General features: G+C 42.0%; 1 protein-coding gene across 1 annotated transcript in view; it reads left to right on the plus strand.

The window, feature by feature from the left end:
• Nucleotides 1–14,048, plus strand: part of ube3c (ubiquitin protein ligase E3C) — a 70,059-nt gene that overhangs the window by 13,547 nt on the left and 42,464 nt on the right. The window contains exon 12 of the mRNA XM_063207086.1: nucleotides 7,927–8,016. Coding sequence (XP_063063156.1) covers nucleotides 7,927–8,016 — 90 coding nt within the window. The remainder of the gene's footprint in view (nucleotides 1–7,926; nucleotides 8,017–14,048) is intronic.

Raw genomic sequence — 14,048 nt, forward strand, 5'->3', positions numbered from 1 at the left:
TACTGTCTATGTCTATACTGTCTATGTCCTTACCTAGATTAGTCTATGTCTGCATGGGAGAGCAAGAAACGCAATTTCAAATTCTTTGTATGACCAGTGCATGTAAAGAAATTGACAATAAACTTGACTTGACTTGACTTGACTGTACTTTCAGAAAATGTTTAGAAAACTGATTATGCCTTTCTGGCTACAAAAGTTGCCGCAACATGGTATTGGAAAAAAAATGTCATTATAATATTTCCTGAAAAAGAGAATGATAATCATACATTTATCCAGGCAGAATGACCTGGCTTATTTTTTCTGTCTATGTCTTTCTCTCTGTTAAAAGCAGAATTCATGCATTCTGACATCCTAGTTGACCGTGGCAGCTGCTGCCGAACTGCATCATAGCTGTCTCTTGAGTCACTCAAATCACCCAAATTGCTTTTGTCTCTTCTGTCGCCTGCTCCTCCATACAAAGTCATTTTTTCTTTTTCAAACATTTCTTTATTGAACTTTTGTTATGTTACATTTCACAACCCACACCCACCCCAAACCCAAGGCACACACACAAAAGCAAAATACAAATAACAGTAATGGTAGCATACAAAGTCAATTACTTCTGTCGCCGTTGTTGCTCTAGTTGCTTTTGATGTGTTTGGTTTGTGCAGTTCCAGTCTTCCTGCTTTCATACACCTTCCTTACATACTCATGTGGTCAGGTCAGGATGGGGAGGCGTTCAGGGCCTCCGTATGGATTCGGCCGTGACCCTGGTTAGGTCCGCCGAGTCCACTCACTCCTGTCCTGATTACATAATCGTTAGCTGCCCCTTACCTACATCAAGGACGGCCGCTGTGATGTCATTGCTCTCAGTTGACCTTTGACCCCAGAAATGGCGGTCAGGGTCAGCCGCTTTGTCCCCTTCAGCCACGCCCTTGTCCCCAATGACGACCCCTTAAAAAAAGTCACGTTTATGAAGGAAGACACTTAAGTGTTATGTTTTTGCTCACCACTCCTCCACCCCTCTCTCTTACTTTTTTTCCTTTTCCTCCTCCTGTCGGCCCATCTTCCTCTCTCTCTCTGCCCCTCTCTTCTTCCTCTCCTCCTTTTTTATTTGGTGGTATTTTTATTTTACGGCTCCCTCTGAGCGAAACGCTTTTACCATAAATCCTGCCCCTCGCCCCTCTATCATTATCGGATATCTGTACAAAATAATTAGCTCACTGCCCAAGATTAATTCCTGCAGAAGTGGACGGGATAGCTTTACAAGAGGCGAAGGGGAGGCAAATTACAGCCCGGCCTGATTTACAGCGCTTAAAGAAGAGGTCGCTGCCTGCACTGCCTGCCTGCTTGTCTGCCTGCACGCTGCGCCTCGCTCAGCCTCTCCTCTTCCCTCGGCGTGTCCGTCTGCTTGCCTCTCTCTTCCTCTTTTAATGGATGTCAATCTAAGAGGCCTCTCTCTTCCTCCATCTGCCTCCTTGTCGGTGCCTGTACACTGTGGGTGCATTCCAATATGGAACCTTGCGTCCTCCACGTGTGCTTGTGGCCTCATACCAGAAGTAATGCGTCATGATGACATCACTGACAACAGCATTATATTTCAATATCTCGCAAAATTCAGTTGTAAAGTCATTTTCTCATTTGCTAACTGGATGGTGTATGACAGTCCCCCAAAAGTTGTTGTGGCCAGGCTGACAGCTGGAAAACTATTGTTTTCTCCACAGAGGAGGGGCCAGGAGGCGAGGCGAGGCCACAAGTGGAGGATGCAAGGTTGCGTATTGGAATGCACCCTCTGTCTCCGCCTGTCTCCTTGTCGGTGCCTGTACAGTGCTTCTCTATGCCTCTTCTGGCCTTTGTGCCTCTGTGCCTCTCTTCCTCTGTGTCCACTTCAATGTGTAATCTACCATCCTCCCTTGTGCTTGTGGCCTCATGATGATGTCACTAAAGATGGAAGTTAAATTCAGTGTGGAAAAGTGCAATTCAAAGGTCATAATCTCATTTGAAGTGAAGAACGAGGCCACAAGCACAAGGTGAGGGCAGGCGGTTAGATAATAGGCGTGTTTGAGATTATGCAACAACTACATGTGTAGATGGTTTGCAATGCATTCTGGGTTGAATGCATGATGGTTAGAAATACAAGTAGTGTTCGACTTCACCAGATTTCCTGATGTGACAAAGACGCGATGTGTCACATGGTCTCAAACATTCTCAGGATCAAAGCGATAGCAAACGGACCATGCAATTCCTACAGGTGCTGATCCTTGTTGATGCTCGTTGCAAGCGTTGACATACCGCCTCCTCGGTGACGTACCTTTTGAACTGGTTGGCCAAAAGTTCACTGATGTCTGTGTAGATGCTTTGTCCCACTCCCCTTAAAAACTTTGCACTGCACCTCTCTTTAGCTCCTCCTCCCCACCTGTCTCCCCACACCCCGCATGTGATGTGTTACCTAGATAAAACTGGTGCGAGCTCATTGTCTTGATCAAATCTGTGTTAGCACCACCTACGCCGTGACGAGGAATTCTTGTTCATGTGGTATACAGTAGTCGTCGATCACATAGTTTGACCCGAATGCACCTAATGAGATGGTCCCTCTGTGTCTTCTGCTTCTTCCTTGAACTGCAGGCCTCTCGTCGGGGGGATGGTCGTTCCTCCCTTCTAATAGATATCAATTTGAGATGCCTCTTCCTCTTCCTCTCTTTGTCTGTCTTTGTGCATCGCCCTCCGTATCTCTGTTTCTCTGAGAAGCTCCCTGCCTCTCTTTCTCTCTCTCTCTCTCTCTCTCTCTCTCTCTCTCTCTCTCTCTCTCTCTCTCTTTCTCTTTCTCTTTCTCTTTCTCTTTCTCTCTCAGCCTGCTGCAGAGAGCTTTCTCCAGACGTGTAGAGCATGGCCCTGTATATAGATGACATTTGAATGTCCCATATCAGAATGATATTAGGAACTCAGGTTCTTTATGAAAGACTGGTAGTGACTTGCTCTTTAATTTGTTTGATGTCTAATAGTAGCCACTTGATTTGAAAAAATGACATATTTACCCAAATTTCAAAGTATAATAATGTTGCAGTTATTGTAGCTTTTATTTTCATGTAATTTTTCAGTATATATTTTACATGACGTGTCTTACAGACACAGTACCTAAAGGAGATAAGTGTTATTATCTGCCAGATCCCTTGATATTCCCACAGTGTGAAAACCCCTGATAACTGCTTGGCAATTACCATCACCTCTATAATTAGTGTTTTCTTTAAGACGTGGTGCAAATTGGGAACTGATGTGTGTCTAATCTTCACATAAGTGTTTCTCCTCCACTTAAAAACAATGCAACATGCAAACGCTAAAACTCTCACTAACACACACACAGACACACCGACTGGAGTCATGGGCGTCAGGTTCGAGTGGTCGCCTAGATCCTCTGATCTCAGGCGAACATGACCGGGTGTAGTTTACGTGAGAAAAGCGCTGCCATGACAAATCGCTCTCTTGGCAATGGGGTGGCAGCCATCTTCAAAGGCCCTCCCAAGATGGCTCCTGTTGAAGGAGCCTGTACAAACACAACACGACTCCCAACAAGCAGGCAGACAGGCCCACACCACATGTGTGGCAGAGTTACCCCCCAACTGCTCTGGCCTCATGGTTGAGGAGAGTGCAACTGCAGAGTTGCAGGTTCGAATGCCACACGTCCTGTAAGAAAAGTCAGGATGGGTAGTGTGATTACCCACCCTGTAACGAATGCACACTTTTCTCACCTGACTAATGGTTGATCTTGGCATTGAAGAGTTGCATGGGATCTTCAAACTTAGGCAGCCTTTTGATTGACTCTCCTGACACTGTCCCCATGTGTATCTATCTATCTATCTATCCATAGTGTTAAAGTGAAGTTGTGTTAAAAAGTGGCTTCCCATTGACCTGGCAGACATGTTGAAATAACTTGAAACCTAAAGCAGCAAATGAAGCACAAGTGTTGCAACCGTGAACTCCTGAACTCCAATACTACAGTATGTTTTTTTTGTCTTTTGATTGCTTGCTTCGATTTGTGTGTATGTGTGTGTGTGTGTGTGTGTGTGTGTGTGTGTGTGTGTGTGTGTGTGTGTGTGTGTGTGTGTGTGTGTGTGTGTGTGTGTGTGTGTGTGGTGTGTGTGTGTGTGTGTGTGTGTGTGTGTGTGTGTGTGTGTGTGTGTGTGTGTGTGTGTGTGTGTGTGTGTATGTGGTCGAGCGCATATGTGGGATTTTGACAACTTTATTTGTTGTGTGCTGACTGCTTGCTTGTTTGAGTTTTTCGTCTTTTCAAATATGTGTGTGTGTGTGTCTCGCGGCGTTTGTTTCCACTCCTCATCCATCTGGCCCCTGTGTTACGACTCCATCAGAGTGGCCTGAGTGTGTGCCATGCCTTCGATCCCCATTTTGCATTCCGGCACATTTGTGTGTTTGTGCCTGTGCATGGCTTGCCTTCACGTGTGTGTGTGTGTGTGTGTGTGTGTGTGTGTGTGTGTGTGTGTGTGTGTGTGCTCATGTGTGTGTGTGTGTGCTCATGTGTGTGTGTGTGTGTGTGTGTGTGTGTGCTCGTGTGTGTGTGTGTGTGTGTGCTCGTGTGTGTGTGCTCGTGTGTGTGTGTGTGTGTGTGTGCTCCTGTGTTTGTGTGTGTGTGCCTTGCCTTCACTCCTCGTTTCTCATGCCGGCACATTGGAATCAATCAGCTGTCGCCACCACACCGCTCCACACCGCCGCCACAAAGTGGTCAATGCTCTTTTATCAAGGTCATTTTAATTCAACACCACCACCACCACACACACACACTCTTCCTGTCTACGCAAACACACACACACACACACACACACAAACACACACACACACACACATAGAGACAAGGTGAAGTGTGAGTGTGTGTGTGTGTGTGTACGGGTGTAGGTGGGTGGTGTGTGTGTGTGTGTATATGTTTGTGTTTATTAGTGCTTCATCCCATGATTGAAATGGAGCTTTGGTGTTCTCGCAGGCCGTAAATCAGCGTGTCACTCAGCTGGTTTAGTGCTTTGTTTCCCATTTCAATCAAACGGGGGGACTCTTTAAAGGCGGAAAAGCACCATGACCCCCCCTTGCCCCCTTTACCCCCGCTCCTGCCCCCCCGTCCCCTCCCCCCGGCACATGCCAAACACTACTCCCCCTTCATGGCCGTGGTATGAACAGAAGGGCAGTGTTGGCAGCACTCCCCCATGACCGCCTGCCTGCCTTCTTCCTTGACAAGTGACTAAAATCATTGTGTGGTTTTTATATACACTTGGGCTCATTTGATTTCCCTTTTCACCTTTTCTCAAAATGAGAGCCCCCCCGATATATATATGTGCATAAGGGCTTGTCCATTAGGCCTTATTACATATGAAATCCCACCCTCTGCCTACCACTTTGCCACTCTCCCTCCTTTCCTCTCTTTCTCGCTCCCTTCCCTTCCTCCCTCCCTCTTTCCTTCTCCAGCACTCTGCTCCATCTCTCCTCTCTCCCCCTTCCTTTGCCTCCCTCTGTCTCGCTCTTTCTCTGCCCCACCTCTTCTCTACCCTCTCCCTTGATTCCTGCCATCTCTGATTTTTTCTCCAGCTTTTACTCTCCTTTCCCCCATCAGGTTCTCCTTTTCTCCTCCCTCCAACTTTTTTCCTCTTTTCCTTTTGTCATTTTCTCCCTCCTTACCTCCATCTCTCCATTTCCTCCTCCTGTGCCTCACTCTCTTTTCCCCCTCTCCTTTTCATATTTCCCTCCGTTCCTTCTCCTGTTTTCCTTCTATTCCTCCGTTTCTCTCCCCTTCTCCCAGTAGGCCCACAACCCCTCCGCCTCATCACACTGAGAGGAGGCTGGCCTCGGCAGGTCAAAAGCCACTTATAGATGCTAATTCCAAACCGCTAATAAAACCTAGCCTAGCCTCTCCCCTCTTCCCCATTAAACGGAAAAAGCCTCCATTTAGATTCTTTTTTGCAGCTGTTAAAAGGAGAATTCCGGCCAAATGATTCAACATGCAGTCATATTGCTTGCGTACACTATCCCTCACTTGTCAGTAAAATATCATCCCAAAAGTAATGGCTGTGTTGTAAGGTGTCTGATGTTGCATAACTTTTGGGATGGCATTTCCGTTTCCGTTCAGTTTTTAAACAAGCCATGCTTGTCATGCAAGATGCTGTGTCTTCGGGTACTGATAAATCAATGGTTGAGGATGCATATTCCTGCCAATTTGAGCATGCAGTTGTATTGCTCATGCTACCTTTGACTTGACAGTACCCGACTGTTTAACTGGAATTAACTGGTATACATCTAAACAATATTTACAAACCATGCCTGCATTACAATGGCCAGGATCTCAGAAAGGACGGAACATTTTTTTTTTAACTTTGTCAGGTTCCTATTCATTTCTTTTGTTTTGCATTTCTTTTGTGACTGTGCCAGAGTGCCCCCCCCCAATCCATTTCTATTTTAATTCCTACTGCTACTGCTTCTTCTTGTGTAACCCTTGTCTGCTGTCAACAGTTGTAAAACGTTGTAGAGTCGCTATAAACTTCTGAATGCAGACATGCTCAGGTGTGAATGCGTTGATGAGTGATGCGGCATATAAACCTGTCCACAGGTGGGTGTCCTTGCACCTAGTTGTCAAAACTACGCCTAGGGGCAGTTGGCTCACACACATTTTAATGCACCCTCTTACACACCTCTCCGCCCACCTATTTGTCTCTTTTGTGCGCCTGTGTTTTTGTAATGTGTTTATATGCGCTCTGTGGAGTCACATTAGTCAGGTGTGTGCGTGTGTGTACGTGTTTCCCGTGCGCGCGTGCGTGTTGGGTGTTTATGTAGAATTACACTTGTGGAATTACACGGTGTGTGTGTGTGTGTGGTGTGTGTGGTGTGTGTGGTGTGTGTGGTGTGTGTGGTGTGTGTGGTGTGTGTGGTGTGTGTGGTGTGTGTGGTGTGTGTGGTGTGTGTGGTGTGTGTGTTCCAGCCCTCAGCTTTAGACCTCCATTGTCCCTCTTCTACGGTCATTAATTTAAAATGGCCACCCCATCCTCTCCTCCTCCTCGCCTCTACTCCTCCTCCTGCTCCCCGCAGGAAGCCGGTGTGTGTTTACGAGGCGTGGGCCAGGCCGCTATTTTACTAATGGAGGGGGCCTCACCTAAATAAAGCTTAATGGCTCATTTCATCTCCCCGCGCCAAGCACCAACGCTGCCCCACAGACGGACAGGGAAGATGGGTGGTGGTGGAGGTTGTGGAAGTGGGGTTGCTGCTGCCTCACAGACTAAGGGCGCGATCACACCGGATGCAGATATTACAGTAGGAGTCAGATTTGTTCTATTGTTTGTTAGTGAAAATGAGCATATTGCGCGTCGAATATCATCAGCACAAGGCGGATTACGGATATTCTTCCTCTCCGCGCCAGGCGGATCGAGTTTAAAAAAAGTTCAACCCATGGCAGAAAATCCGAGATGGGGATGGTGGTGAGAATCAGAATGAATAATGGCCATAAAAAGAAGGTGGTGTGGTGTGGTGTTGCTGGTGGTGGTATCGATGTTGCTGGTTCTGCATGTGTCCACAGAGAGACAGACATAGGGGTGTTTGTGGTGCCTTTACAAAAGAGGGGTGGTGGTGGTGGTGGGGATGGGGATGATGGAGGTGGTGCTGCTGCTGCTACCACCCATAGACAGAGAGGAGGGAGGTGATGGTGTTTAGACCGTAAGGAGAAAAGGAGGCATAAAAAGGGAGGATTAAAGTGAAAGGGGGGAGCGATGACCCATGGGCGTGTGTGTACTTCTCTGCAGAATTTCGTCCTGTGTGACTTGTTGTAAACTCTGGAAGAGAAATTCCATGTTGAACAAGTGTGCAAAAAGAAATATTTGTGTCGTATTTGAGCCGTTTGTGAAGGTGAATGTTTTTGTTGATTGAAGTAACACATTCCTACATTCTCTTTTTTGTCCTTTACAGGCTACTGTACAGTTTGGCCTTCAACGCTCGCTTCCTCAGACACCTCTGGCATTTAATCACCTCTATGACGACGAGAAACGAAAACACAGGGTGAGCTCTTTTACATCAGAGTTAAAACTTTGTTCTATCAGAGGTTTTTCTTCATAGCAATGTAATATCACTGTAAAAACACTGCTTTAAAAATGCATTCTTAATTGTGTTTTTTATGTTTTTTATGAAACTGTTTCGGTCAGGGTTGGATGGGGTGGTGCTGATGTTTCATGCTGTTTGTTTATTTTTCTTACATTAAAAAAATAAAAGATAACAAAAAAACCCCAAAAAAACCACTGAAAATGGCTAAATGTATTTAGCATTTTAATTTCCCTATATGTTGGTCTTAACTTTTTTTTCCAAAGTGGTGAGCTGTACGATCAAAACATTTTGTTTTAAACTAAATGAAATCACTTGCCAACTTACCAAAAAACCTGGGTACGGCATCTGAGCATGCGCGCGTGAGCAAGTGAGCAGGTGATGTCGTGTGGCAAACTTTATCAAATTATGGGAGAATTATAATACCTCTGATGGATTAACTTCAGCATTTAAGAAAGGACAATTTTCGATTTGCTTTGGACTGTTTTCTAAAGACTTTAACTGCTTTCAACGGATTATTTTCGTCCTGGAGTGTCCCCTTCATGTCTGATGGCGTGTGACGCAGCAAAGACGCCGGGATCTTCAAACAGGAGAGCTGAACCAACATACTACAAAGATTAAATAAGAACTGTTTCCGATTTATTTTGAACTGTTTTTAAAAAAAAGACACAAATCGCTTTCAAAGGAGTACTTTCGTCCTGGAGTTACCACCTCATGTTTGATGGCGTGTGACGCAGCAAAGACGCCGGGATTTTCAAACAGGAGAGCTGAACCACCAAACAAACGCCCAAATTCAGAACTAGAAAGCAGCCCTGAGACCTCCTTTTCACGTTCAACTTGGCCAAAAGAAATGTTCGAGATGGAGGATGTTCTGAATGAAATACGTGACAAGCTGAAAAAACTTGACAAACTGGACTCAATGGCAGAAGACATCAAAGATTTAAAAGAAACTGTTTACGCAAACGGAATATCGCTGGAGCAGACACGCAAGGACCTCGAATCGGTGAAAGGAGAAGTGAAAAATGTGCAGAAATCTGTTCGAGATGTTACGAGGGAAAATATACAACTGAAAGAGAGACCACTGGAAATGACAGCGCGTTCAATGCAAGACAACCTAATCTTCAGCAGTATCTCCGAGGAGAAGGATGAGAATGTGGAACAAGTGCTTAAAACGTTCTTTTCAAAGGAGCTGGGCATCAACACGGAGATTGCCCAACAAGTTGGTTTCCTTAGAATCCATAGACTTCGACCAGCAAAGCCCAAGAAACGTTCCGATTCCATTATGACTACAGGAGAGCAGAGCAAAGAGAAGCCCAAACCCCGAGCGATCATCGCCTGTTTTGCGCAGCACGCACACAAGGAGATGGTCTTTGCGCGGGGGCCAATGCTCAAAGGGAAACCTTACGGTATTAACCAGCAGTATCCCGTGGAAATCGTGGACAGACGAAAAGCACTGCTTCCAGTTTACAAGGAGGAAAAGAAGAACAAAAAAGAAAAGGGCCGGGTAAGACTTGTTGCTGATAAACTCTACATTGACAATGAATTATACAAAGATGCAACAATTACACCATGGCTTTATCTACTAGACGCAGTTGAATGAATGGCCTACTGCGCGTCAATTCAACTGATATTGTTCTCCCAAATGAAATTGAGCTTTTTTGTTGAATGCCCATGACAATGCCTACTTTGATCTTTTAATAGGGTAGGGGTTATGTTAACTTTTTTGTTTTTGTGTTTTGTGTTTGTGTGTGCATACGTACTATTTAGTCTCCATAATAATGCCGCAAATAAAATGAATAGGCCTACAGAAGTTGCAGAAGATGTATATCTCCTTGTAAAAACCCATGAGTTTTGAATCCCTGTGTATTGCCAGTTATAACTGTAATGGACTGGCTAATTATGTCAAAAGAATAGAGATATTTACTTGGTTAAAGGAGAAAAAAGAACTGGATATAATCTGTCTACAAGAGTGCCATTCTACCTATGATGATGAAGAGAAATGGAAACGAGAGTGGGAGGGGACTATTTACTTTAATCATGGAGCAAGAAATCAAAAAGGGGTTATGGTTCTGTTTAAAAAACATCTTGACTTTTGTGTTAATAAAATAGAGCGGGATGTGGAGGGTCGTATTATTATTTTAGAAGTAGAAATTGGAAGTAAATGCTTTTGTTTAGTTAATATATATGCTCCAAATGACAATGATCCCATGTTCTTCAATAATCTGTATAACATGATTCAGAATTATGAAATACCTGTAATTCAAACCGGGGACCACAATGTTGTTATTGAGCCCTACAAAGACAGGGCAGGAGAGGGTGGTGACAGTCACGCACAAAAAAGGCATGCACTTATATCTTTGATGGCAGCAAAGGATCTTGTTGATGTTTGGAGATTGAAGAATCCAGATCTTGTTAGATATACTTGGCGAAGGAACACCTCTGCAAGCAGGATTGATTTCTTTCTGATTTCATTTTCTCTTATAGCAAAAGTTACTCAAGTGGCAATATCTGAAAGATTTAGATCTGATCACCATCTTATTGTACTAAAAATTAATTTTACAGATAATGATAGAGGTAAAGGTTATTGGAAATTGAATCAATCATTGTTGGAAGATGGGAATTTCATTAATAAGACGAAACTGTTTATTTCAGATTTTTTCCATTTTAACTCTGGTTCAGCAAATCCACATAGTGTATGGGATGCATTTAAATGTGCTTTTCGGGGGCATGCCATAAAATGTTCTTCTTGGAAACACAAGCAAAATTGTAAGAAAGAAAAAACTCTGTTGAATGAGGTGCAAAACATTAAAAATCATATAGACGCAAACAGGTCTGATTGCCTTGACCAAGACCTTCTACTGCTAGATGATAAAGAAAAAGAATTACAAAGGTTTTATCAGGAGAAAATAAAAGGAATCATCTATAGAAATAAGGCAACGTGGATGGAGCAGGGTGAAAAGTGCAGTAAGTACTTTTTACAACTTCAAAAAAGGAATTTTTCCAGAAAAAATATAACTAAAATTTTGAAGGACGATGGAACAAATATCATTTCAGCAAGTGGCATATTGAATACATTAATGGAATACTATAATGGGATATTTAATGAAGAAACCACAACGGCAGATAATATTTCACTAACTGAGCACATGAAAAGGTTTTCATACCCAACACTCACTAAGGACCAACAAAAGCTGTGTGAAGGTCTTATCACAGAAGAATTATATGAAGCCATTTGCTCTTTTCAAAATGGGAAAACACCTGGTTTAGATGGAATACCAGTGGAGTGGTATAAAACATTTTTCACAGAAATTAAAGTGCCTTTGTTGACATGTTTTAACTATTCCCTTGAAATGGGTTACCAATCAAACTCCCAGAGAGAAGGTTTAATTTCCCTTCTTTTGAAACATGAGGCTGAAGGCAAGGAAAAAGATCCTGTGGAGTTAAAAAATTGGAGACCAATAACACTGTTGTGTTGTGATGCACGTATCTTGGCCAAATGTTTAGCACTCAGGCTTAAAAAAGTAATTCAGAACTTAATTCACCCAGATCAAACAGGTTTTCTGAAAGATCGCTTCATAGGCGACAATATCAGACGTTTACTTGAAGTAATGGATTATTATGAAAAAGAAAATTTGCCGGGTCTAATTTTTATAGCTGATTTTCAGAAGGCATTCGACACAATCAGATGGAATTTCATATATCAATGTTTGAAGACATATACTTTTGGTGCCAACTTTATCAAATGGATCCATGTGCTGTACCAAAATCCTTGCAGTAGGATAATTAACAATGGGCATATTTCAAAGCCAATTATATTATCCAAAGGAGTGAGGCAAGGTTGCCCTCTCTCAGCGTATTTGTTTATTCTTGCAATTGAAATACTGGCTATAAGAATAAGAAATAATCCAAACATTACAGGCTTAGAAATTAATGGATTAGAATCAAGATGCTCTTTCTATGCAGATGACGCTTCCTTTTACATAAAACCAGATACTTTTTCTTTAGATTCTCTTATTACTGAATTGGATTTCTTTTGCCGTTTTATCTGGATTAAAACCAAATTATGATAAATGTTCCATCCTCAGAATAGGATCTTTCAAAGGTATGAGACATAATCTGTGTAAAGTGCCTATTCAGTATACAGATGGACCTGTTAACCTTTTGGGAATACATATCCCAGTAGAGACAAAGCTCCTTGTAAAGACCAATTTTGAGTTAAAGCTCCAGAAAATTAATAAAATTCTTCAGGCCTGGAGAGGAAATTATCTTTCGATTTATGGAAAAATAACAGTGATTAATTCATTGATACTTTCACAATTTACATATTTATTACAAGCGTTACCATCTCCTGATGGAGTGTTTATGAAAACATATGAAAAAATAATTTTTAATTTTATTTGGAATGGTAAGACTGATAAAATAAAGCGTTCCTATGTCTATAATACACGTGAGAATGGTGGTCTAGGACTGAAGAATCTTGCAACACTGGATACAACCCTAAAAGGGGCATGGGTTCAACGACTGTACAAAAATCGACACTGGTTTACATTTAGATTACTCTTAGCCCAAGTGGTACATCATTGGGAAAAAATGTTGCCCTTTTTTCAACTAAATCAAGATTCAAAAAACATTGTGTTGACGTTTTTCCCTAAGCTGTCCCCCTTTTACAGAAATTGTCTTTCCTTATGGTGTCACTATCAGTTTTCTAAGCCAAGTAATACCTCAGAGATCAAGCAACAGATTCTGTGGTTGAATTCAAACATTAATATAGACAAAAAACCTGTATATTGGCAATCTTTTTTAGACAATAATGTAGTTTTTGTGAATGATGTACTCAATGAAATGGAGAATTTCATACATATGAATCTTTTGTTTCAATGTATGGGGATTTTTGTCTAAAACTACATTATCTACAGTTGATCTCAGCAATACCAGCAACATGGAAAACAACACTACTACAGTCCAATACTGACTTGTGTGTCTGTCGCCCATCCATTAAAAACCACAAGTGGCTAGGACATAGAAAAATCAATTTAGACATGTACCATTTTTTTCTGTCCTCACGAAATATAGCAACGATACCATATTATTTTCAAGACTACTGGGAAGACATTTTTGACACTCCTTTACCTTGGTTTAATATCTTTAGAAATGTGTACAAATCATCAGATGTAACATATTTATGGGCCTTTCAAATGAAAATGTTCTATAAGATCTTGCCTACAAAGAAAATGCTAAAAATTTGGAAAATAAGTACACATGTAGACATTGTGGAGAAGAAGAAGAGGATATTATGCATTTATTTTGGTACTGCCCAAATGTGGCTAGATTTTGGCACAAGTTGGTGGGTTGGCTGTCTGGACAGGGACTCGCCTTACCACTATCACCACATTCTGTTATCTGGGGTTTTCAAGAACAGAAAAATATGTTGTTAAGCACCATTGTACTCCTTGGTAAATTTTTTATTTTTAAAAAAGAAAAGAATGTTCACTTAGAATCATTTATTATGTTCTTGAAACATCATTATCTATTAACTAAAATTATGTCTAAAAGCAAAGGACAGGCACAACCTGATGGTTGGCAAGACTTGATAATTACAAAAGAATGGGAAAAAGAACTATAAGAATGTTTTTTTTTTTTACACTTGTATGTCGCTGTTTCTCTCTCTCTCTCTCTCTCTCTCTCTCTCTCTCTCTCTCTCTCTCTCTCTCTCTCTCTCTCTCTCTCTCTCTCTCTCTCTGGGATATTCCTTAGTTTATGGCCACTAAGAAGTTAGGTGGATTAATTTAAGATATTTTCTGGTGGAGTATGTATGCTTTGTATTTTATTATTATTATTATTTTTTGTTGTTGTTGTTGTTGTTTTGTTTGATTATTATTGTCCTTGTTCCTTTTTGTTGGTTGTTGCTGTTTGTTTTTTTTTTTTTTGTTAGTGTTTTTTTCTTTTTGTCCATGTTATCCTTTGTACCACTACGTCTTTTCTTCTAATAAAAA

This window comes from Engraulis encrasicolus, chromosome 9 (assembly GCF_034702125.1).
Source record: "Engraulis encrasicolus isolate BLACKSEA-1 chromosome 9, IST_EnEncr_1.0, whole genome shotgun sequence".
NCBI classification, from domain to species: Eukaryota; Metazoa; Chordata; class Actinopteri; order Clupeiformes; family Engraulidae; genus Engraulis; species Engraulis encrasicolus.